The sequence below is a fragment of the Thunnus thynnus genome, chromosome 5 (genome assembly GCF_963924715.1).
Source record: "Thunnus thynnus chromosome 5, fThuThy2.1, whole genome shotgun sequence".
NCBI classification, from domain to species: Eukaryota; Metazoa; Chordata; class Actinopteri; order Scombriformes; family Scombridae; genus Thunnus; species Thunnus thynnus.
The window spans coordinates 33899691-33925407 of record NC_089521.1 but is presented as its reverse complement, the minus strand read 5'-3'; the positions used below and the strand labels follow the sequence as shown (position 1 = coordinate 33925407).

At 40.1% G+C, this 25717-nt stretch overlaps 1 protein-coding gene across 3 annotated transcripts in view; it reads right to left on the bottom strand.

Annotated features, from left to right (window-relative positions):
• The window catches only part of cadps2 (Ca++-dependent secretion activator 2), a 254458-nt gene that overhangs the window by 72668 nt on the left and 156073 nt on the right, over nt 1–25717 (bottom strand). For all 3 annotated transcript variants that reach the window (XM_067590867.1, XM_067590868.1, XM_067590870.1), the window contains exons 12-13: nt 18456–18592; nt 5186–5373 (exon numbers count right to left, since the gene is read on the bottom strand). In XM_067590867.1, the coding sequence (XP_067446968.1) occupies nt 5186–5373; nt 18456–18592 (325 nt within the window). The remainder of the gene's footprint in view (nt 1–5185; nt 5374–18455; nt 18593–25717) is intronic.

Genomic DNA, 25717 nt, shown 5'->3' with positions numbered 1-25717 from the left:
ATCAAGCTCATAATACTTATGTACTTTTACTGCAATACTTTAACTACATCAAGCTCATAATACTTATGTACTTTTACTGCAGTACTGTATTTTCCCTGAGGGGTGATTGTCAAGTAGTTCAAGTGCTGCTGGGAAACTCCAAAGTCCAAAAAGAGGAAAAAAAAGCAAACACCTGTGGTCTTCAGGTGCTGGTTTATGACACATACTCAGATTTTAATCAAATTCACCCACTTTTTTTTTATCATAACTGACAAAATATTAATTTAAAACAACATCCTCCCCATGCCTGGGAATCAAATGTAAAATTACTGACTAAAGAGGTTATTTTTTACAACCATGAAGGTTTTTTTGTCTGTTATTGAAATCTTTGGCAGAAGAAATTAACACAAAAGGACAGAAAGTCTCTTTTTAACGGGTAAAGATTGTTACTCAAATTAATTCAGAGCGCTGGAAGCTGAAATGTTTTGCTCTGATCATCACAAAAAGCTCATCAAGAGCTTTAAGCAATATATGAAACTCACCCCCCCCCCCCCTCCTCTCCTCTAAATGTCACTCACACCCACCACTTCCTCTGAATCGAATCACAGCAGAAAACTAAATCTGACGAGGAGCGTGTTGGCAGGAAGCCAGACGCAAAAAAACGCACACAACACAGTGTGGCGTTTGGTTTATGTAGCTCTCTCTCTCCTCGCTACGCCATTAAATCCAGTCAGATGTGTGTTCATGCTTGGTCTCACACGGCGGAGTGGGGAGCGATGCGACAGCTTGTCGGGGTTCAGACACATTGTTGCTGTTAAATGAAGCAAGTGCGTTGGAGCCAAGGCTGCTGTCAGCGCCGCTCCCGGGGGCCGAGGGGGTGGTCGAGCGGGGAGGGAGGGAGGGAGGGGAGGGAGGGAGGGTGTGTAGACTCAGGTTTGTGTGTTTACACTCGATGTGGCTCAAGTGTAAACGATAAGTACCATATCTGCCCGCAGGATCCTCCACCAGACCCTCCGGCTGTTTGGTTCTGATGTCAACTGACGAGAGAAGAGTCGTCATGAGCGGCGTGCGCGTGGCAGGGTACCGGGTGTGGACGCCACTTCACCTTACGAGGTGTGGAAAGGAAGATGAGGCTGAGTGGCAGGTGATCATGTGTGTCATCTTCCTCCTCCTCCTCCTCCTCCTCCCTCATCACCTCTCTGGATACTGGAGGGGGGTAAAAGCTCCTGTCACACCCTGAGTCGGTGTGCTGCGGACGGCTCGGCGAGGGGAAGATCGGAAGTGACAGGTGAGAGAGAGGCGAGCGCTCTGGTAATGCTCCTTTAACCCTGATCTGCACCCGTCCCGTCAGACCCCTCACAGACCCTCACAGACCCTCACAGACCAGTTGTAGCTTCCTCTCCTTCCATTACGGTGCCACAGACTGCTTACTGACACAGATAAGAGGAGTAAAGCTGATGTTTTTTAGAGAGATTAATGCCTTTTTTTAAAAATAAGTAGCTGGCAGACATGGAGCTGAAAGGATTTTTAATCAAATAAATGACAGTTGTGCAAACAAAACCATAATATAATTTGTGAGAAGGTATGTAAGTTGTGAAAAGGCTGCAGAATCAAGAAATATTTAAGCGCAGGTTTGTGCTTTAAAGAAAAATAAAAGCTACAGTATCATGAGTCAGGTGGCGTATTTGAGTGTAGAAATTTAAACAGATTTCAGACCAGAAAAGGTGAAAAACGTCTCCTATATGTGCCGCCTTTTACACAAACCTCAATGACAAATATCAGAAAAAAATATTTACATCTTCAATCGAGATCCGACACGTTTCTCTCAGTCGGAACGGAGAGTTTTCTTGAGAAAAGCACAATCTGATACACTCTGAATATATCGCCTTGAAGTATTAGTCAAGTACTCTCCCATTGATCATTCTGCGGTGCGTCTCTTTGTCCTCTCTGCCTTCCATCACGGTTTCGTCTTTTCGAGCATCCCTCCCCGGGAAAAAATCTGAGTTCTGTAATTAAGTTTGGTTTTTTTTCCACCTCCGAGTCTGCCAGCCTTCAAAACCCTCTCTTTCCCATCCACACCCACTCAAGGCAGCTCCAGGAGCCCTGAATGGGCATCAATTATTCAAATTAGAGCTCCAACTGACAAAAAGCCAGTTTCAGTAATTTCTAACCCCCCGCCCCTCCCCACCACCCACAATTTATATCTGGCGATTAGCTGGAGAAGCTAATCATTACGCTTTCTAATTGACTAAATGAGTCGACAAAGAGAGAAAGCACAGATATCAGTAATTACCAGCCGGGGAGTCAAGCAGGGGGCTGCTGGGAGTGAAGTGGAGGACTGAACTGCTGGAGCGACGCTGACGCCAACAAGTGGCTAAAAGACACTGCTGCTGCTCATATCTGGGCAGTTTGCTGCTGATCAGCGGAGGCCTGAAGGTTACTAAAGCTGAAGTGTCCTTGAGCGAAGCACCAACTCCACTGTGGCTGCAGTGATGGAAAGTAATTAAGTACATTTACTCAAGTACTGTATTTAATTTACAATTTTGAGGTACTTGATGCTACTTTTTACTTCCACTCACTACATTTCAGAGGGAAATATTGTACTTTCTACTCCACTACATTTATTTGACAGCTTTAGTTACTTTTCAGATGAAGATTTGACACAATGGATAATATAACAAGCTTTTAAAATACAACACATTGTTAAAGATGAAACCAGTGGTTTCCAACCTTTTTGGCTTTTGACGTCTTACAAAAAGCAGTGTGTAGTCGGGGTCACATTTCACATGTCTATGAGTTGTTAACAGCTCCACCAAATAGTGATTTTTCCCTCTACTTTTACTGTAGTAGGATTTTTCATGCAGGACTTTGACTTGTAACGGAGTATTTTTATTTAATATTTCTTCCACTGCTGTGTGATTGTGACATGAGTCGTCGTCATGAATACAACCCGTGCAGAGATCTTGACCTTGTGATCCACATCTGAATATTTATCTGAATGGAATATGTAATTTACAAATGAAGCCTTTGAGCATGAAATGTTATTTTAAACCTTGGAAATAATCGCTGTATATAATAGTGGTGAAAAATCCACTTACTACGTTTTTTTTTTCCCGCAGCTTTAAACTGCTTTTACAGTCTTAGTCCACAGTTGAAACTAATCTAAATGGTAAATGGCTGCATTTACATTGAGCTTTTATCTAAAGTGCTTTACAATGTTTCTGCTGCTCATTCACACACACACACACACTCACCAATGGCAGAAAGCTACCATACAGGGTACACAGGTGTTCAATTTGTTGCTCAAGGACACTACAACATGCAGACGGGAGGAGTCGGGGGTCGAACCACTGACTCTACCTCCTGAGCCACAGCCTAGTAAGAGATTTAAGACAACTGCATAGCATTATATTTATGTTATAAAACTAAAATGTATTGGTATTGTATTATTACTATCATATCAGTTACTGGTGATCTTCCAGATAAAGTCTGTTGAAGCCTGCAGAAATTGCACTTAAAGCCCCTTCGCTTCAACTTGATGAGATGTAGATTTGGACGGAGCTCGGCAGTCCAGACTTCACGATTACGTGCCCACAAACGGAGTCTGCAAGTGTGTGGAAGTCCGGACATTTGGATTCAGCCTGTGTGTGTGTGAGGTGTGTGTGTGTGGTGGTGGTGGTGGTGGTGGGGGGGGCAGGAAGTGGCTGAAAAAAGAGCATCTGTGCCCAGCAAAGCTACAACGAATAAATGAAAAAGGTCAAACTACAGTCTGTTCACGAGGCTGTTCTGAGATGAGTTTTTGGAGTTGTTGCTTTATATAAAGTTAGTTAGATGTTATTTATCTGGGTTTCGCAGGTTTTCAACATCTTGTGAAATCACCTCATTATTAATGTGATGCAGGTCCTGTTGAGAAAAGGTTGTTTGGGTTGAGGTAAGGTAGCGACGGATCAGTATTCAATGTTGTTAGTTGTGGAAGAAAAGCAATTTAGTTTGACAGACCAGATGGAAACGCAGGATTGTTGAAATATTTGTGACAAATTTATTGGTTGCATCAATTAGTGCAACATGAAGTTCAAGTTCCCATTTCAGAGCCTCTTTGAAGGATCAGTCTGGTGATTTTCTATGTTTTTCTTCTTGTCAACAAATCTCATGTTTGGATCCAAACCAACAATGAACTGATCTACTAACAAGTATTGCTTGATATATCTTATTCCTCCGTTATTGTCCAAAAACTATTAAAAACATGTCAGTGAGTCACACTGCTACACTGGTTGACATGTTTAGAGCTGCAACTAATGATTATGTTCATTTGGGATTAATCTGTTGATTATTTTCTCCATTGATCAATTAGTTGTTTAGTCTAAAAAACGTCAGAAAATGGTGAAAAATGTCGACCACTGTTTCTCAAAGCCAAAGTTGATGTCCTCAAGTGTCTTGTTTTGTTCACAACTCAAAAATATACAGTTTACTGTCATAGAGGAAGAATGACTCAAAATGATTAATCAATTATCAAAATAGTTGGCGATTAATTTAATATTTGGCAACTAATTGATTAATCGACTAATCGCTGCAGTGAAGAGTTTGGTCACGTTAAGTTTGTTTAGAAACGGCTCCAAACACTAACAACAGCATCATGTTTTCAGTCTCTGGAGAGTAGTTCTGTGTACGGCAGACGCTACTGAGCATGTGCGGGAACACGTGGTTCTGTTTACAGCTTCACTGGCTTGTTGTGCTGCAGATCACAACCTCTTGACTTTATACTTGTATTTCTTTGAGAAATGTACAGTGTAGTACTATATCAGGCTTTAGAAACACACACAGTACTTGTTAGTAGATCAGTTCATTGTTGGTTTGGACCCAAACATGAGATTTATTGATAGTAAGAACTTTATATATAAGATAACTTTGCCAGGTTTCCCTAAATTAGTTGACTAGTCTTCAACCAAAGAAGACACAAATGTTCTGCACCTTCTCATTCTTATTATATCTATATTTATTTATTCATATACTTTTGTGTCTCTTCTCTCCCAGTTTGAAATATACAGTTCCAGGTGTACTGTAGTGGTTACTTGGATCTCTGACTAGTTTTCCACCAGCAAACATCACAAGCTGTGATTGTTGGAAAGCCACTCAAACACGCATGTGCAGCTACTGGGAATGAAACCAGTAACGTTACCCCTGCACCTCCAACCAGAGGCTAATGTACCTGTTTCCGTGGACGTGGGAGGCGCAGAAGGCGTAGCTGTAGTGTAGCAGCGTCGGGTCGACCAGCACGTTGTTCTCCGAATAATCCATCAGATCTTTCAGGTAGCTCAGGTGACGGTGGCAGCCTCGAACGCCGAACCGAGCGCAGTACTCATCCAGGACGAACACCTGACCGGGACTGAACCAACCCTGAAGAGAAAACACACAAACAAACAAACAGCAGACCTGTCACACGACACGTAAACCACAAAATAACGTATAAAGTTCTGCTGGTGTCCTCTAGAGACTGCAGAGGTCATTACAGCCTCTGTATGAAAGTGCCATTTTTTTTATTAGGGAACCAAACTGAGCAACTTGTGAACAGGAACACTTTAGCTTTGACCAACAGCACTGGTTTAATGTGCTGTACATGAACCCGTAACGTGTATTTCAGAACCTAAAAGAAAGGTTAAACTGGAGATTATGAATGTGTCTCCTTCATTAGTCTACTGAACATGCAGAGATGTACGGGTCCGCTTTGAGAGCATAAAGTCAAGATTTAGATTTTTCCCACCAAAGGTTTGAGTGACTCTTCCTTCAGAATCTTGACTTTATCAGAAGTGGAAGTTTGTTCTGAGTGTGGTGCTACAGATAAAAGTCATATAGAGCAGGAATGGGATCTAGAAATATTAAGACAATAGTTATTGAGGTACGTTGCTTTGGTCCAAAGTGTGGGACAGTGTTGGAAGTGTTTTCACGGCAGACATTTTGACACGTCATAGAAGGAAAAGCACAAGATAGTTTAAATAATACGACGAATGACGGCTGATTTCCATTTACTTGCTTCAGTTGCAGAGTAAACAACTTATTTCCTTCATATTTCCATTGTTGCCAACAGAAAAGCAGCAAATTGTATCACATAAAGTCTCTGAATCAGCAAATGCCGACTTCTGTCTGTGTTGCTCGTGTGATGAATGACACAGGCGTCCCATGACACAAGTCTACACACAGTTGCTTATTTTGTAACAGTAGCGCATACAAAACAGATAATACAACCTAAAGAGTTCAGGATAAAAAGGTATTTTTTTTACTGTTTGTAAGTCTTACAAATCTGGTTCAATATCACAAAAGACAAAATATGATTGTTTGATTTAGTCCAGGTGAAAATTATGTTCACTTTTTCATAAAAGCATGAAACTGGGCACACCTGAATATTTTCAGAAATGGAGCCATCGCAAAAATGCCTCGTGGTGGCCATGGCGACCAATTTACTTTCCGCCATAACCTAATTATGTATATTGCATCATATCTCCTGAACCAAACATGATAACACAGAAAAAGTGATGTCTACCCCCATGTTTTAATGGCCAAGGATTACAATGATACCATACACAACATCATAAACTGTTCAGGTTAATAGTTAATGGTGCATTCATTAATGCTGTGAGAAGGAAATCACAGTATAGGAATACCTAGGCTAGATTTTATATGTCTGTTGCATGCATGTGGTGTAAAGTTTTAAAAGCTTGAATGTCCAATATATGACAATTTGAACATCAATATAGCAGCAAACAAGTATTTGCTATGTAAAGATATAATGGAGTGATGGCGTCCTGAGCAGAGAATGAAGTCACGCTCCCTCTCTGTATGTGTTGTTATCCGAGCTTCTATGTTCTTTAATCAGATAGCAAGTCCAGCTGCACGTGCATGTTAGTGCATGTGAGTGATCAGTCAGTGAGTGATAGTCATATCACCTGGACTAATTGTAAACTCAGAGTTTCCTGTCAGTAGAGACCAGTATCATGAGTCCAAGAATAGCAGACATTTTTATTTTAGGCATATGTCAATTTTTGGGCAAATGCACTAAAAAGGAGGTGAAAGTTAAGCATTTTTACATTTGAGAGTATGACTTTTCCCAAAGTTAACCAGAATATGCAAAAATGTTGTGCAGCTGATAGACATTTTTATATATAGAGGTTGTTGCGGGTTAAATCTGACCTGTATACATTCATTCTTCACATTCAATAACATTTATTGAAATCACGACAGCAGTTATGTTTCCCATCATATAGTGTGATTGTGAAACAGTGTAAAACCTAAAGAATAATCTTGTTGAAGAAAATCACTCAAGTCCTTGTTCAAAGTTTGCTGTGGTGGAAGTGATTTAATAGCATTCTGGAAATGCGGTGAGTTTACTGACCCAGAGCAGAAGGGATGGAAACACTTTATACTGTAAGATCAAACAATTGGTAACCAGTTGGGGGGGCGCTGCATTCAGACAGGATCAAAAGGGTCAAATCAGCAGGGGTCAAAGGCAGGAAAGACGCACAGTTGGCATCATGTTGATCAAAGAGTTGTTCCCAGACGTCACTTGATTATCAATTCTCGACCCAAATGTTTATTTTCTTCTTCACTCTGCTCCCTGAAAGCCTCTTTAAGGATTAATCACCCGTTTATTAGTGACTGATGAATGAAAAATGGATGTGTAGTTCAGAAAGTTAATGTTAAGTTAAGAGACCTACATAAATGGTAAATGGACTGTACTTGTATAGCGCCTTTCTAGTCTTCCAACCACTCAAAGCGCTTTTACACTACGAATCACATTCACCCATTCACACACATTCATACGCTGAATGGTACAGGGGCGACCATGCAAGGTCCCAACCTGCCCATCAGAGGAGATCTAACCATTCATACACATTCACACATTGATGGAACAGCCATCAGGAGCAATTCGGGGGTTAAGTATCTCGCCCAAGGACACATCGACATGTGGACTGGAGGAGCCGGGAATCGAACCGCCGATCTTCCGATTAGTGGATGACCCGCTCTACCTCCTGAGCCACAGCCCCCCCATACATACACTACTCCCTATATAATAGACAATCAAGAGTTTACTCAACAGAGAGCGCTAAATACTAATTATCATCATCATCATGTTGCGTCATCACTGACAGCTGTGAAGATGCACAACAGTCATTTTTGCATCTATAAAATGCTGCACATTGCATGCAGGGAAAATACTTCTTTCTTCCATTGTAGATTTTTTAGGGCAGATTTTATAAAGCAGAAACTTTACTCAGAAATAAAATGGCAGCCGGTAACGACAGCGTTCAGGACTCCTCCCTCCCTCCCTCCCTCCCAGCAGCTTCCTGCCGTTACCATGGGAGACGTAAACAGACTTGAACCAACATCAGTCACCTTTTTGCTCCACAAACTCAATAAAAAAAAATCCTTGATACTTTATCACAATTAAACAGAGAAGTGTAAAGGTTAACCTTTCAACTATTAATTCTCTGCTGGAGAATAAAAAAATAAAGCAGAAAGGTGTTGAATGACTGGAACATCCTCAGATGTTCATTAGTTCATCCATCCTGCACGTAATCACTAAATTAGGCATGAAACTTACATCGCTAATTAAGATTCCTCATGGAAGGAACATTAACAAATTAGCACCTCCACCGAGCTGACGACACACACACACACACACACACACACACACACACACACACACACACACACACACACACGCTGACAGCTTCTCCTGCCTGACAGCCGTGGCTCTCCGCCCGGCGACAGGCGACCCAGGAGACGAGACGACACGCAGAGAAACTGTTTCCTTTTTACCTTCAGAGCACTTTGTTTCTGTAACAGATGATTTGCTGTTTGAAAGATGAAGATAACAGTTTGTCTAATAGAATGACAGCAGATATATATCGAGTCTTTATTTTAATTAAATGTGATCTTTATGTGTTAAATGTGCTGCTACTGCAGGGATGATTCATCTAAGAACTAAAATACCAGAACTCTGTTATTCATTTCAAAGAATAAAGTGACTAATTTAGAATTATTCATAACTTAAACTGTTACTCAGAATTAATGTACTTTTATTATAAAACATGCTTTCACGCTTTAATATAATAAATATGTCATTCTGGCAGGAAACACTTCAAATTTAAAGCTTGTGTATAAACAGTTTATTGGCGATGTTTTGACCAAAAATATTTTTAGTTTTTGACACAAAGGACAGAATTTTCATTACTGTTTCATGAAGAATCTCATTATGAGCAATTGTATATTTATATTTTTTTATTTTTCCACACTCAGTGCTGCTTTAACAAATAACAACATGAAGCCTTTTCAATCTGTCACTAAAATAATTGGAAAATAAACAACTCTGTCTGAACACTGTCGCTGCCTTCTCTCCACTTATTAAACACTTTATTCCTCTGAGTGTAACATTCGTAAGTTGTGAGGAGGAAGTTTGAGATTGATGGTCGGATATAAAAATCTCTGAGCTTTGACAGCGGAGTGTCACATTAAGATTCAAGGAAGATCCTGGTTTTATTTAAACTGTGAAAAAGTTCAAACGTTCTGTCTTTAGCTTCAAGTCAGCGTTTATTTTTCCCTCCATCATCTTTCCCAAACTTTAAAAGATTCTGTTTACTCTACAGCTGCAACGATTAGTCCTTTAATCATTTTGAGTCATTTAAAAAAGAAAAAAAAAAAACCCAAATTCTCTGGTTCCAGCTTTTTAAATGTGAATATTTTCTGGTTTCTTTAGTCTCTATGACAGTAAACTGAATATCTTTGAGTTGTGGACAAAACAAGACATTTAAAGACGTCATCTTGGACTTTGAGAAACACTGATCGATGTTTTTCACTATTTTCTGGACCAACGAATCAATTAATCAAGAAAATAACTGACAGATTAATCGATAATGAAAATAATTGTTAGTTGCAGTCTTAGTTTACTCATCATGGTTAGTGAAAACTGTCTGAGTAAATGACTAAGATGAGATCCAGTTGCATTATGGGAAATGTAGGGTCCAGAGTTTTGGGGGTAAAAGTCAAGATGTCTCAGCTTCTGCTGCTTTTATTTTGACAGTTTGGTGTTTTAAATCTGTTTCTCACAAAGTCCCCTGACATTTTTAAAGTACAGTGGTGGAAGAAGTACTAAAATACTTATTATATTATTATATTACTTATTATTATATATGACATCATTAGATTATTAATAGTGAAGCATCAGTGTTAGAGCAGCATGTTACTGTTGTAGCTGCTGGAGGTGGAGCTAGTTTACACTACTTTATATACAGTTAGCTAGTTTAGTCCAGTGGTTCCCAACCTAGGGGTCGGGCCCCTCCAAAGGGTCAGCAGATAAATCTGAGGGGTGGTGAGATGATTAATGGGAGAGGAAAGAAGAAAAAACAAAGTTCTGATACACAAATCTGTTTTCAGTTTTTGGACTTTTTCTCTAATCTTTGATTTTTGCTGAAATATTGGATCATTTGAACATTTATTGAAATGAAAGCATGTGAGAAGTTTAGAGGGAAAAATCACTATTTGGTGGAGCTGTTAACAACTCATAGACATGTGAAATGTGACCCCGACTACACACTGCTTTTTGTAAGACGTCAAAAGACAAAAAGGTTGGAAACCACTGGTTTCATCTTTAACAATGTGTTGTATTTTAAAAGCTTGTTATATTATCCATTGTGTCAAATCTTCATCTGAAAAGTAACTAAAGCTGTCAAATAAATGTAGTGGAGTAGAAAGTACAATATTTCCCTCTGAAATGTAGAAAGTAGCATCACATGGAAATACTCAAGTAAAGTACAAGTACCTCAAACAGTACTTAAATACAGTACTTGAGTAAATGTACTTAGTTACTTTCCATCACTGTTCCTTCCTCATAAAACATTTGCAAAGTTGATTTTAAATCATATTTAAAGTATTTGAATTAATCGATTGTTTACATCCATATTTAGTATATATTTGCAGTCTTCTTCTTCTCTGTCTTTGTTGGCACGTTACAGTTTGTTGAGCTGAAACTGACGACAGAATGAACCAAGATACAAACAAACTGGGATGCTTTCAAACAAACATAAAGCTCTCGACAGGTGGTCAAAAACAACCACAGGGTGACTTAAAGTCCTTCCTCTCTCCTCATACTATCACCTGTTCTCTTGTATTCATCTCTTTTTCTTCATTTGTCCTTTTCATTTCTTACTAACTGTACTTGAGTAAATGTACTTAGTTACTTTCCATTACTGTAAAATGTTAAATCATTGAGTTTTCAGTTGCCATAACCATCAAAATATTAATGATGCTTCAGATCCAAGGAGTGTAAATACTGTAGATGTGTTCAATATAAACTGAATGTTTTTCTTTATAAATGTTAAATCTTGACACAATCAGATTCAAACTTTCCCTTTAAATCTTTAATCTGAAATAAAAAGATTTAATCATTAAACAAGTAAGAAATGAACTGTCGACTGGATTAATGAATCCACAGTAACACATATTTAAAATATGTGAAGCTGAAATATAAACTTCATGTTTTAAAGATAATATTTAAGAACTTGAAACTAGGCGATATGATTTCCAGCATTTTATTTAGACTCTCGCTGACACTCTGCTTCCTGTCGGGGTTAACTGGACCTGGCAGATTCCTCCTCTGCAGGCCTTTTAGTGTCCCCCCTCCTCCTCCTCCTCCTTCAGTCTTCAGTTTGTTTGTCATTTCCTTCAGTTTCTTTCTTTCTTTTCTCTCCGTCTGTGAGCTCGAGCTATTAATATCACACCACGGAGAGAGAGAGGGGCCTGTCGACGGGCGTGAAGCGACAAGATGTTCCTCTGTGACAAACAGATGGCGAACTCCAGTCTTGGCGCTGACCGCTCAATTAGCGGCTAACGAGCCGACTGCCTCGTTAGCTCCGTCAGCCGTGGCTGCACGTCTCTCCGTGTCAGAGCGCCAGCGTCCGCCGCCTCCCTCCGAGGGACTGACGCGACCCCCAAAAAGAAAAGTGAAAGCAGCGTGTGGCTCCGAAGCGGCGAACACCGCAGCTTGTCACTCGTCACCTGACCGCAGACGCCTGACAGGAAGCTGAGAGAGTCAAACGCTGAGGATTCTTCATGTTCAACCGCAGGGGTTCGCAGACCTTCTCTGACATATGAAGCCATTTTTTTTTTTTGGTCCAAAAACTGTTGTACTGATCAACCAATTAAATCATTTATCAAGCAAAAATCTCTGGTTGCAGCTTCTCCGTGAAGATCTGCAGCTTATATGAAAAATGTAAATTAACAGACTAATTAAAACATCTGAAGACGTCAAAATAATATGAAAAAGAAAAGCTCTATCAGGAAAAGCAGGGAGATGAGTTACATTAAAATCCTTTATGCCCGACTAAATAAAAGCTTTTAATATAACTTCTGTCTGAAGAACGTTTTCTACACTTTAATGTTTCCTGGACTTCCTGCATGTGATCCTGAATAATCACTCGGCCTCTTCATTTCATTTTTCTTGGTATCAGAAGGTGAAATTAATTGCTTCAATCAATAATGACTAATTGTAATAATTCTACAAGTTCACAAAATTAAACTATTAAATTGGTCCGTCCGCTCCAGAGCGACACAATCACCTGTTTTTTGGATCTGATGTTCGTATCGGCAGGATGACGTCGTTTGTTTATTTGTTTAGCACAATATCTTAAAATGTTGTTGAGAAGCTCTGATGTAATGTGAGTCAACCACGAGCCAAAGAGCTGATAACTTGTTGTTAGATTAAGATTTTTTCAACGATTTCTTAACATTGTGAAGTTGGATCGTCTATCACCGCTGTGCACTTTGATCTAGATTAAAAATGTCTAAATATTAACATACAGTAATATTTTTAGATGATTGTGCAGCCTCGACAGAGGTTTGACCTCTGAGCTTCAGTGTTTCTGTTGACTAAATGTTCATCTTCTCACTGATATTATCTGACAACAGTAGAATAAATATATAACTCTACTCTCTACTCTCACTAAAAAGTTAAAGATCCCCTCCAGACATGTTTAAAGATGTATATAAAATACTCTACTGTGAATAATAATAAATGACATCTCCTCCTTTTCCCTCATTAAAAATTCCAGAATATATAAAAATGCAAATATATTTCATGTCAGATGTTTTCCTGTTGGACACCAGATGTTTCCTCCTTCACTGTAAACTTCTTAATTCTCAGTGTTTTCAAGTTTCCACATCACACTGGTTGTGATGTCACATATCCGGCTCGTTAGGCCCCCGCAGCTTAAGATCAGATTTTTAATGAGCTCAGAGAAACTTTCCTCTTTCAGCAGATGAATGTGAACGAACTCTGCACATACATCATTCTGCACAGAGAAGAAGAACACTTTAACAATCATACAGTTCAGCAGCTTCATAGTGATGAGTTACATCCTCAGATGGTTAGAAACAATCACTGCACTAATCAGAAATACACTGTAAACACAAATATTGGTAAATCCCTGCAAACGTTTTGCTGTTTGGATTTTTCCCCCTCGGGGTCAACAGTTTATCTCTCTGTGTGAACACTGCAACGCAATCTGGAGCCTCCCTCGTCTTCTTCTGCACATTCCTCAAATTAGCACAAATGTAATTGATGCAGCAGGAAGCTTCAGCCTTGAAGGAGCCGCAGCTCGAACCGTGTGGATGCATATAAGCAAGTAATTACATTAGAGTCTATAATGGTAGAGAGCTGTGGGAAGTTAATTTGACAGCAGGATGCTCAGACAGGTCTGATGGGAGGAGGAGAGGACATCTGCGTCCGTCTCGTCCTCTAAAAGGTAAAGGTGGAGACGCTGAACAAAGATGTGTTTAAGATTAAAGATGAAGGCAGGAAATCAAAGTGGGTCAGAGTTACGTCACGAGAGTCCTGTGGATTAAAAGAGCGTGGAGATATAAATATTGTCCCTCAGATGTTGTCCAGTTCAGTGCTCATTCTCCATGATCCGATGAACCTTTTCTTTCTGCTTCATCAGCCAGAGGTTTAAAGGAGGAGGAGGAGGAGGAGGAGGAGGGGTTGCTGGGACGACGGCAGACCGCTGATGATCCGAGTCTTCAACTAACTCTACGGATGGCGGTTCTGGTCTGTCAGTCGGTCCAGACTGAAATATCTCAAAAACTGCCTGATATTCAGGGTTTCCAGACGATGAATCAGTCTGACGTTGGTGACTTTCTTTAGCGCCACCCTGAGGTTAACATTCATGAGTCAGAGAGAAATATCTCGTCAACTATTGGCTGGATTGTCATGGAACTTACAACATACACATAAAGGTCCTTGAGGGATGCACTGTAACCACTTCCTGTAGCGCCACCAGCAGGTTTTCACTCACATTGAGCTTTATGTCAACATCTACTTGATGAATTGGCACAAACGTTGGTTCAGACATTCCTGATACCCAGATGATGTATTTTAATGACTTTAATGATCCTTTTGACTTCTTCTCTAACGCTACCATGAGTTTGACTTTTTCAGTCTTTATTGAAACATCTCAACATCTATTAAATGGATTGCTGGATCGCCCATTCACGGCCCTCAGAGGATGAACTGCGGCAATTATGAAATTAGTTCATGATCAAATACCTGTAAAGACATTACCCATCAGCCTGAGCTGCACTCTGTGTTTAGTGTTAATTGGAAAATGTTTGCATGCTAACACGCTAAGCTAAGAGTCTAAACTCCATCTATGGTCTTCTCATTAGCGCAGGTAGTCTTGCTTTTAATTTATAAAGTTTACATTATTAATTTCTAATTGACATTATGGGTGTATGTGATGTGCTGTTGTGTGCAGCTTTGTATTTTGTATTTTTTTGTTGTTTTTTTTGCCTTGCACTGTTTGTTGTTGTGCTTTTGTACGGATGCAAATTAGCTTCGAGCTAACTCCGGTGCAGTGTGTCTTTAATGTTTAATAAACTGCACACTGTCCCAATCAATGAATCAAATCAAACGACAGTGAACATGATAAACATCAACATAAAATTTGATTTGTTTTGAACTGAATTGAACATAAAATTATCACTGTTAGCATGTTAGCATGCTAATATGAGCATTTCGCTCAAATACAGGCTGCTAGCAGGGATGTAGACTGTTGGCCTTGTTAAACTTCTGCACACTGGTATCAAAGTCTTGATGTTATAGGGCTGTTTTAATGTTTCTGGTCCACTGGTGGCCTCACCATACTGGCAGATTCTTTTCACTCACTTTCTTACTTTCTTATTGTAATTTTATTTAAGAAATCTGAACTGTATCTTTTAATCAATACTGTGCTTTAGCGTTGGATTAATCATCTCAAGAAAGCCCATTTTCCCCACTATCAACACACGTTTTACCAAAAGACCATTTCAGCTGAAACTCAAAGCTCCACCAGCAGCTTCACTGGGTGGATTTAACCCTTCAATCATCAGTGGGAACCACCACTGATCCAGTTAGCAGGACTCTGGGCCCCCAGTTACAAACCAAATTTCTGCCTAATTACTGTTGTTGTTGTTGTTGGGTTCAACTCTTTGTGAATAAAATATGACCCCATCTATGACATGAATCGTGGCCACTTCTCAACAGATGTCCCCCCCAACGCCGAGGCACTGGCCTTTTTCTCAGAGTGTTTGGTGAAAAGGGGGCTCAGGTTGGAACACAAAGCCCTCGAGCTTTTCACAAAAGGTGGTGAGGAGAGAGGAGCTGGAGGGGGCGGTGTGAATGGATCCGGTCTAATTGCAGAGCTGTGGAAGGAGTCCTGGTGAGGCAGGTAAAGGGAAATGAAAGAAGCACAGATGTCAATTTGGTGAACATCTCCTCGTTCTGTTGGGTTTTAAAAGACGAGAACACAACGCAACACATGTCGGGAACGAGCTCGAGATCTGTCTCAGCTTATGATTCAGTGGACAGATTGAGTCTTTAATGACGTCTCTATTCTGTTAAACAGTTTTTCACCTTGACAAAGTATCTTGTTCTTTGTGAATTTTGCAGAGAGATTGTCAGAGAGAAAAATGGAAGATTGAATCCGATGGATATAAATAGTTTTAATGTAGGATCCATGAGAAGTGTACAGGAAGATAACAGCGTTGTTCTTTTATTGATTTGTTTTATTTACTCTATATGTCTACAGTGCAACCAGGGAGCTCACAGTGAAGCTGGGGAGCCTTGATAAATCATTATACAGTTAATTAAGTTCACAACATATAGACAGCAGGAGATTTGTGTGATTTAAACGCTTTCCTGTGGAGATCACACTTCACTGAGAGTCTGTGTGGACTCGTATATTTGTAAAGTGTAAGTGTGACTCTTCTGTGATGATGGACGAGTGATACAAATGTCAGAAATGCTGTAAAGAACGCTGGCGGTGTGGTGGTGTAACACGCAAAAAGGCAGTGAAGAAGAAGAGTTAACAAACATGGATGTAAACTACGTACAGCAGCTTTCAAAATACTCAAAAAAATGTTCCTTTGCAAATGTTTTATGAGGAAGGAAATTAATTCATCACATCCTGGAAACTGCGACATCAGGGACGTATGACATGAGTGTTTCTTTTTGAGAAAACACTACAAGTAAACATCTCGTGTGTTTACAAGAAATCTCAACAGCTGCACCTTAAAACCTTTTCTGGTTAATCTGTACAGACGTCTTGTAATCAGCAGAAAGATGTTAAGCACCAACCAACTTCCTTTTTATCACTGAAGTTAATTGATTAATTGTTTTCAGCTTTTATATGAAGAATAATATCATTAAGTTTTTAAATCAATAGTTTTAAAATCAAAGAGAGGAGACAGGAAGTTGTTTTATTTACCTTACTGACTCACAGCGCCTCAGTTTATCTCGTTGACTCTGATCACATTGATCCACTCTGGAGAGTTTTTGTGAAGTTTAGTTTTTTAAGTGATGAAAAACGTCGGTTTAGTTTGGACAGAAGACAGACAGAGAGAGAGAGTTGGTTCTTCAGTGATATGTGGACGCTTTGTGTCACGTAAACCTGATTCAAAAATACAAAAGTAAATATGAATCATTTCTCCAGAGTCTGGAGGGTTTGATGATTCTTGCTCAGTTGCACACACACGAAAACCCTCCTTTCAACCCCCCCGTCACTTATTTAGGCTTCAGACCCTCCTCCTCCTCCTCCTCCTCCTCCTCCATTGAGTCAGCTCAGCAGTTGTCCATTAGGGGTCATGTTCCTATTTGTAAAGTATTGATTAGAGCGTTTATCCCCTCAATCAGTGTGAGAGAGCCCCCCAGGCTTAACACAGAGAGAGAGAGAGAGAGAGAGAGAGAGAGAGAGCTCGTTCTGTCTCTTTCATATCTTCAAACTGTCTGCTGAGAACTTTTAGTTTCTTCAGGAGTGTTTTTCATCATTCTTCACCTTCTGCTCTGAGTCGCTGGATGGTTTCTTTTAATCCTGTCACTTATTTTCATATTCATTGATTAATCTGAAAAGTATAAAATACCATTGAGTCTCTGAAAACCAGGTTAACAAACTGAAACGTCTGAAACATAAAGATATTCACTTTACTACGACTGAGAAACCAGCAAATATGAGAAAAAGTTAACATAAAGATGAAATGATTATCAAAAATCTTCTGAATTTCTGTCCATCAATCACTAGATTAATCAACTTATTCAGAGCTGCAACGATTAATCGATTAGTTGTCAACTATTAAATCAATCAACGACTATTTTGATAATCGTTAAATTGTTTCAGTCATTTTTTTAAGAGGAAAATATCCAAATTCTCTGATTTCAGCTTCTTCAATGTGAATATTTTCTGGTTTCTTTAGTCTCTATGATAATAAACTGAATATCTTTGAATTGTGGACAAAACAAGACGTTTGATGACGTCATCTGAGACTTTGGGAAACACTGATCGACATGTTTAAGCGTTTTCGGATATTTTCTGGACCAAACAACTAATCAATTAATAGAGAAAATAACAGACAGATTAATCAAAGTTGCAGCCCTGAACTAATAGTTACAGCTCTACAGAACTGACCTCCTCCTACTGTGAGACAAAAGAAAGAAAAAACTTATCATATGCAGCTCAATAACACACATTTACCTTTAAATGATAAAACTATCAGAACTTCTGCTGAACAACTAAAAATGAGCTTTGATTGAAACTTTACAAATAAACAATAAGACTCAGTTTTGTCATAAATTGTTGTCATATTCCTAATCAGTCCTATATTTTATCCTATAATTCACAGAACAGAACAAATGTTTTCTTCTTTGACTGAATGTTTAAATGAAAACCGTAATAAGAAAACTGTTCTTATACAGAATAGAAACATCTGTTCCTCTGTGTTTGCTGACTGGAACCTGCAGCTCACATGTCAAGTTGCTTTTAAAAAGACGATAGAAGAAGAACATTATTATGAAGTTATTATGAGCAGTATGAGTCTGACCCCCAGCTGATCTCTGGGTAGTGTAGTTCACAACCACGACACCAGATGAAGATAAAAACAGTGAGCGTGTCTTGTTAACGTACCAGGCAGGAGAAGGAGTCGTTCATGCGGTGCTGCAGAGTGTGTTTCTGTAAGATGGTGAACAGAGCGGCGTGGTCGAAACGACACGGAGCCGCGGAGATCAGCTCCTCCACGCCCTGCCGCTGAGACGGATCCAGACCTGGACAGGAAACACACACAGAGGGATGAGAAAGTTATTTATAAGTTACAAATCAAACACATTAATAGTTGTAACTAGTTATTAGCTAAGTATCGTGTGTGTATCACAGCCTGATATATCTTATTCCTCTGTGTACACGTCAGTTCCTTCATCATGAAGAGTTTGGTCACGTTAGTTTGTTTAGAAACGACTCCAAAGACTAATAACAGCTTCACGTTTTCACTCTCGTGTCAGGAAGAGACCACCGCGTATGCACAAGGACGCGGTTTTCTTTACACTAAACAAATCACCATTTTTTCACTCTTGTGGTATTGATCAGACTCTGACACACACATTGTAAACACAACAAGCTAGCAGCATCCTCACACATGTGACACGGCTTCTTAATGACACGGAGATACTTTCTGTAGACTGAAAACGTGTCGCTGTTATTAGTGTTTGGAGCCGTTTCTAATGAAGGAACATGTCACCCAGTGCAGCGGTGTGTCAGGCTTTGATACACACACAATACTGGTTAATAGATCAGTTCATTGTTGGTTTGGATCCAAACGTTTATCGTCTAAGTTCATGTTCATGTGAAGCAGGTTTAGTATAAAGGAGGTTAAAGGAAGGAAGAAAGCAACAGCAGTAAATGTGTGTCCACCTCTCTGTCAGGACGTATGAGGTGATATATAAATGTGCTCTGATTCACAATCATTCACGCCTCTCTGGGAGCTCAGGAGTGAACTGAAACATGTAAACACACACACACACACACACACACACACACACACACAGAGAACTACATTGGCAGTGTCAGTTCTCAGTGCTGTGGTTAATAGTTCCCACCTCGGTTGGCTACAGATCGTCTGTGAAGCTGTCAGTACACTCAGCTGACACAAACACTCGCCAACATGGACGACATGTGAGGAAAAACACTGGAAGTGACTCACAGAGTCGAAAAAGCAGCCAGAAAGACGCCAGACGACGACGACGACGCATCACTAGTCAGCTGCAGCAGGAGATTTCTCTTATTATCACTCAGATTGTTAAAGATTCCCTTCAGACATGTTGGAGGATGTTTATAATAAACTCAGCTTGTATATGTTTTTCCATAAAAAAGTTAAATTATCTCGTTAAAATCCTTAAAATCTCCTCCTTCTCCCTCATTAAAAACCCATGTTTTTAGTTTGTAAAGTTTTCCCGCTGGACACCAGATGTCTCCTCCTTCACTGTGAAGTTTATTCTCAGTGTCACACTCGTGTAAGTTGAATACTGGATCACGATTGGCTCCAAACGAGTCGTGATGTCACAAATCCTGCTCGTAGGTTCACGGCTTCAACTCAGAGAAACTTTCCTCCCACGGTGTGTGTGGAGTTCAGTCTTATATATATAATAAATGATTGATTTATGGTTTACAGACACAAAAACAAAAATCCAATCTGAAGTGAAAACACTTATTTCCAACAAAGAAACATAAAGAAACACTTGACAATCAACAGAAAAACTCAACAATATATAATCCTGAAATCCAAAAACACACATCACCATAATTTAAATATAAAATAATAATAACACCCACATCAACATACAAGGACAATCTGACAGTTAAAGTAATGATGTTACTGCAGATTTCTTTCTACATTTGTGTTGCATAAATAAATCCTCACCTGACTTCTATGAGCCTCTCTTACTTTTTAACAGCCGGGTGTTCAGCAGCAGCAGCAGCAGCAGTGTGATAAAAGGAACTTCTGGCTACATTATTCACTGGAGGAACTTTACATGAAGGCACGTTGGCCCTGGTGTTACAGTGATGCTGACTGTGGATCATTGTTATCTGAGGAGCATTGATGATATTGTACATATGATGCAGCTTCTGAAACTGGATTCATCTCTAAACAAAATGAGTTTAATAAATACTGAACAATAGTTATTTTGCATCACCTTCAGTTTGTCCCTAAATTAATCTGTCAAACCGCTGAACCGAGCGGAGCAGACATAATGACACTGACCGTATCTATGACGACGCCAGAGAAAAGTCAAAAAGTCTCGATCTGCAAAACAGGAACTTGAGTTTGCTGGAAGATTTCGATAATATTTTAATATTTTAGCAGCAGTATTGTGGAGGATTTAGTGAATAATCTTTGCGTGTAAGTGTGAGTCTCTGTGGTTTACAGTTCTGTGGCTGCTGAACTTTGCCCCTGATGCTATAAATGAAACTGTCTCTCTTAATACAGATGCCTGATCTGTGCACCACATTTATGTGTTTAATGATGTAGGTTGAAATATAACCCAGCTTGCACATTAACCCTTTCATGTTGATCTGAGCCTTCATTAGGGAAATGCCTTCATTTAATCATTGATGTGTTTTCCCCTCATTGAATGTAACTATTGACTCTTTGTTCTTATGCATATAAAAACTCTTGATGACGCTCGGCATCAATTCCTCTGTGGTCGCTGACTGTCGCTTTGTAGGTTTCGGTCCTTTTGCGCAAAAGCTTTAATAAATATACAAAGACAAATTTCTCTTTGTTGGTCTCCTTTATTCCATCAACTTCCACCTCAAATGTGAGACGCTTGTCTCTTCCATCACCGAAGACAAGACAGTCAAAATAAACTACAGTACAGAACAAACAGTTCATGGTGATGAAGGAACGTGTCACCCAGGGGGGCAGCGTCCTCATTCATGTTCGGTGGTCCTAACATGGAAATACTCTCCACAGACTGTAAACGTGATGCTGTTATTAGTCTTTGGAGCCGTTTCTAAACAAACTAACGTGATCAAACTCTTCATGATGAAGGAACATGTGACCCAGTGCAGCGCTGTGACTCACTGACAAATATATAAGAAGATATATCAGGCTTTGATACACACTAGAGATGTGCCCGAATACAAATAGTGGGGTTTTTTTTTTACGAATATTTGTTTCATACAAATTATTTGTTTTCGGGAAGAACCGTATCAAATACCAGCACGCAGTGTCTCTCCTCTGCTCCGCTGTTACATCTATCAGCAGGTCTTAACGAGGGGAGTCACATCCACCCGCTACATGACGCACATTTCCTAATTTGAACATCACAGCTGAGCTATTGACACGTGCAAAGCGCTCTCAAAGGGATTCTTCATAACCTGTTGTTCCCCTTCTTCTTCTTTCCATAAAGTTAGGTTGTAAAAAAATAGGCAATAAATGAAAAGTGCAAAGCAACAATCGCCTTTGAAGTTCCTCCCTACATGTTACACACCGTGCTGTCTCTGTGTTATGGGTGTATAAACAGATACAAATACAAATACAAATACAAATACTGGGCTCTCTGCACATCCCTGATACACACACAATACTTGTTAGTAGATCAGTTCATTGTTGGTTTGGATCCAAACATGAGAAGGTAAAAATAAGGAATATCACAGATTTATATATATAAAAACTGGATTAACTACTAATGAAGTATTTTCACACAGTAGTAAAGATACTTTGAGCTTTTCTTCCAGCTCGGCCGTGCGGCGCCTGAAGCAGCAGATGATAACGGGGCTTCGGGGTCAGCGACAGAAGAATCGACAAAAAAAAAAAAAAGAAAAATAAAAGAAGCAGAAGAGGTGCAGAGAGCGTCCCGGCCTGAGCAAACCATGGGTTCATTTCCAGTCCTTTCAGGCCGTCCTGTTAATGGCCCCGTTCAAATGAAAAGCCTAACACTCTCCACTCATGCCCGTTATTGTGGGAGTACATTTCGGGGATGGGAAGTTTCTGAGCGTGACACATGGCCCCACAAAAGAACCACGGCTTCCTGAAGAATGCCGGCGCTGCTTCCACGCCTCCGACGCCCGCGGCCTCGCGTCTGAGACGAGCATTAGTGATCGCTTTTTTATTAACGCTGCCATTTTGTTTTTTGTGTGGACGCCGAGAAGCCCGCAAGGACTCTCAGACATTTGTGTTTCATGCCTCCCCCCCTCCTTCCTCCTCCTCCTCCTCCTCCTCCTCTTTCTTTTTCTTTGTCGCTTTTGTCCGAAAGAGAAAAAAAAAGGCAGCAAAAGTGAAATTTCCACAATCAACTTCCAATCGACGCTCCTTCTCCTTTTCTTCTCCGTCTTCTTTTCTTCTGACTCTCCCACTTTTTTTCTGTCTCCGGGTTGCCCTTTGGCTCCCGTGTCCCGCTTTCGCTCTGTCTAATTCCGATGTAGGTCATTTTACATTCGTTACCTCCGAAACACGGGATTGTCCTTAATGTAATTTGGAGAAAAAGACGGGGAGTGAAGAAGGGCGACTCTAAAGAAAACGAGACAAAGAGATATAGATTAGTGCTGATAATAAGAGGAGGGGGGTTAAGGGGAAGTATTGATTGGGGGGACAGACGGCGGAGGAGTGATGTTGATTCGTGTCAAGTCCAACTTTCAGCTGTTATTATCTGCAGGGTGTGTGTGTGTGTGTGTGTGTGTGTTGCAGAGAGAGGGGTGGGGGGGGGGGGGGGGTTAGTGTGTGAATTAGTGTGTGTGACAGTAAATATGGATGGATGTCACTGCTCCTGGCACAGATGGTTGATGATTGTCTGCAGGTTTCTTCACTTTGTATTTTTTCAAACAGATTCTCATCAGTGTGACGTTTTTACATGAGGACACATTTAGAGTTTTAGATGTTTTTGTTAAACACAACAAAAAATCACTAAAATCCTGGTTAATCTGAGGCTCATATTAAACTGGGATTATAAATAGAATATAAAAAAAGACACTTTGCAGATAAACTACAGGTTAAACAAGCTGTTTGATTGATCCGACTTATTATCAGGAGCCTATTTCATACAGAGAAATAAATCTATTTAATAATTTGTGCTTTTGATTGAACAGAATTCACCATCATGCTTTTCTATCATCTGTTTACAACCTCACTGTGGATCGCTTGGATTTAATAAGGTTTTATTTTGATCTCGGACTAAGATAAAATCCCTTTTATAACATTTATAAATGAATTCTACGAGACTTTTTCCACCGTAAAAGCTTTCATTATCCAGTGTTTGTATTCGGTACCAGTTCTCTCATTCAGGGGAACAGGAAGGTGAATCTGTTGAGTCCTGGAAGAAAAAGGTACAACTGGCAAAAGGTTGTCTTCAATTGAAAAAGTTTGCAGTGGAATTATAGATGTTTATATATATTCTTTTATTCTATTAACATTTCTGCTAACATGTTAGGCATCACATGGCTATAAGGGTGTCATATTTTGTCATTAGAGGACAAAGCATTTGTTGGAGCGCTGCCCCTTTAAGAGAAATTCTTAAAAAAAGTGTGTTGTTGTTGTTGTTGTTAAGGAAAAACGAACAGTATGCTGAACCGAGCCTAAAATAAAAGTTGTCACAAGAAAACAGAAAGTAGCCGTAGTCTGTGTGTTTTGACCAACATATCCAGACGTTTGACTGGTACTGTATATAAAATATATATAAACAGTATTATATATTATATTCTGTCAGTACGTCCACGGTTGTGAATCACTTCCTGGCTGCTTTGGATCAATAACTGACTGTAGTAACTGTTGCAGGAGAAACGTCTTCTTTGTCTCTTTCCTCAAACGTCTGGCTGACTGGCAAAACAGTCAAACCGAGAACACAAATTGTTTTTTGACTCTGATATCTCGACAGTTTTCATATGAACTGCTGTGACATTTTGTACAGACATTCATGTTCCCCAGAGGTTGAATCCTACTGACGTGAGTGAACCTCTGATGTTTCCTCTAGCGCCACCAGCAGGTTAAAGTTTTCACTCAAGCTGTGAAATATCACGACGTCTACTTGATGCTGCGGTCTGGTTCAGACATTCGTGGTTCCCAGAGGATGTACCCTAATGAGGTTAGTGATCATTTTGACTTTTCCTCTTCTGCCACTGTGAAGTTTTTTTGTTCTTTACTCGAATATCTTTGACAACTATCAAACAGATTTCTCTGAGATTTTGTAGACACATTCATGGTCCCCAGAGGATGAATTATAGTATCTTTCATCTGTCACCATCATCTGGTTATCAATTTTGTCCAATACTTTAAATTTTAGAAAAGACTGTGGAGAAACAACTGGTTCAAAGACTAGAATGGCACAGAGTGTTTGATACATTTCAATCTGGTTTCCGTAAACTGTACTCTGCACCTCTACACCACTAGTCCAGCTCTTACCCTACCCTACCCTAACCTACCCTAACCTACCCAAACCCTAACCTACCCAAACCCCAACCCTCCACCCGGGGCTTTCTGAGTGTTCCTCGTACACATTTTAAGACCCGGGGGGGGATCACGCCTTCCAGTCAGCAGCCCCCAACAAGCTTAAGGTCCTTGGATAATGTAAACTCCTTTAAAAAGCAGCTAAAAACCCGTTCGTTCAGACAGGCGTTTGGGTAGAATGTGCTATTTTATCTTAACTTGTCCATTTTATCTGCTCTACTTGTGTATTTTATCTGGTGTTTTTGCTTTTCTTTATTCTGATTTTATTTTATTTCTTTGACTGTGAAGCACTTTGTAACTGGTGTTTGTGAAAGGTGTTATATAAAGAAACTTTGCTTGCTTTACAAAATACCTACAAAACTAAGAGGTTCTCATCAGGATCAGCTGTTCTTTGTGTTTAAACAACATGAACATTATTGTTTTATCTGCTGACAGTCAGACGCACAAATCAGATTTATTTACTATCATTTATTTGACTAAAATGTATGTTGGTATGATATTTATAACATGTGTGAGGATGTGTGTGTGTGTGTGTGTGTGTTGAGGTGAGAGGGTGGGGGTAGTTTTCTGCGCTCAATCTCTCCGTATCCATCTTGTCCATCTTGTCTGGGCTCCATTGGTATCGTCACGGCAACAGTCACATCTATGTGACATGCCGCTCTGAGAGGTGGCGGTGGCCACTGATGGCAGGTTATTGATGCAGACGAAGAGGAGGAGGAGGACGGAGAGAGCGTTTCAGTTTCAGGTGCACCAGGCTGAGAAATGTGACTTGATCTGCCTGTCGGAGCGTGGCGGCGGCGGCGACGACGGGGATGATGTCAGGGCGAGCGGAGATGAAGATGCGGACGGACAAGCCCATCAGCCTCCGTCTGGCTGAGCGGGGGGGGGGGGGACAGAGCTCAAAACGGACAAACTCAACTCCGGGAAAAGTTTGAGAGGAGCAAACAAACGCATC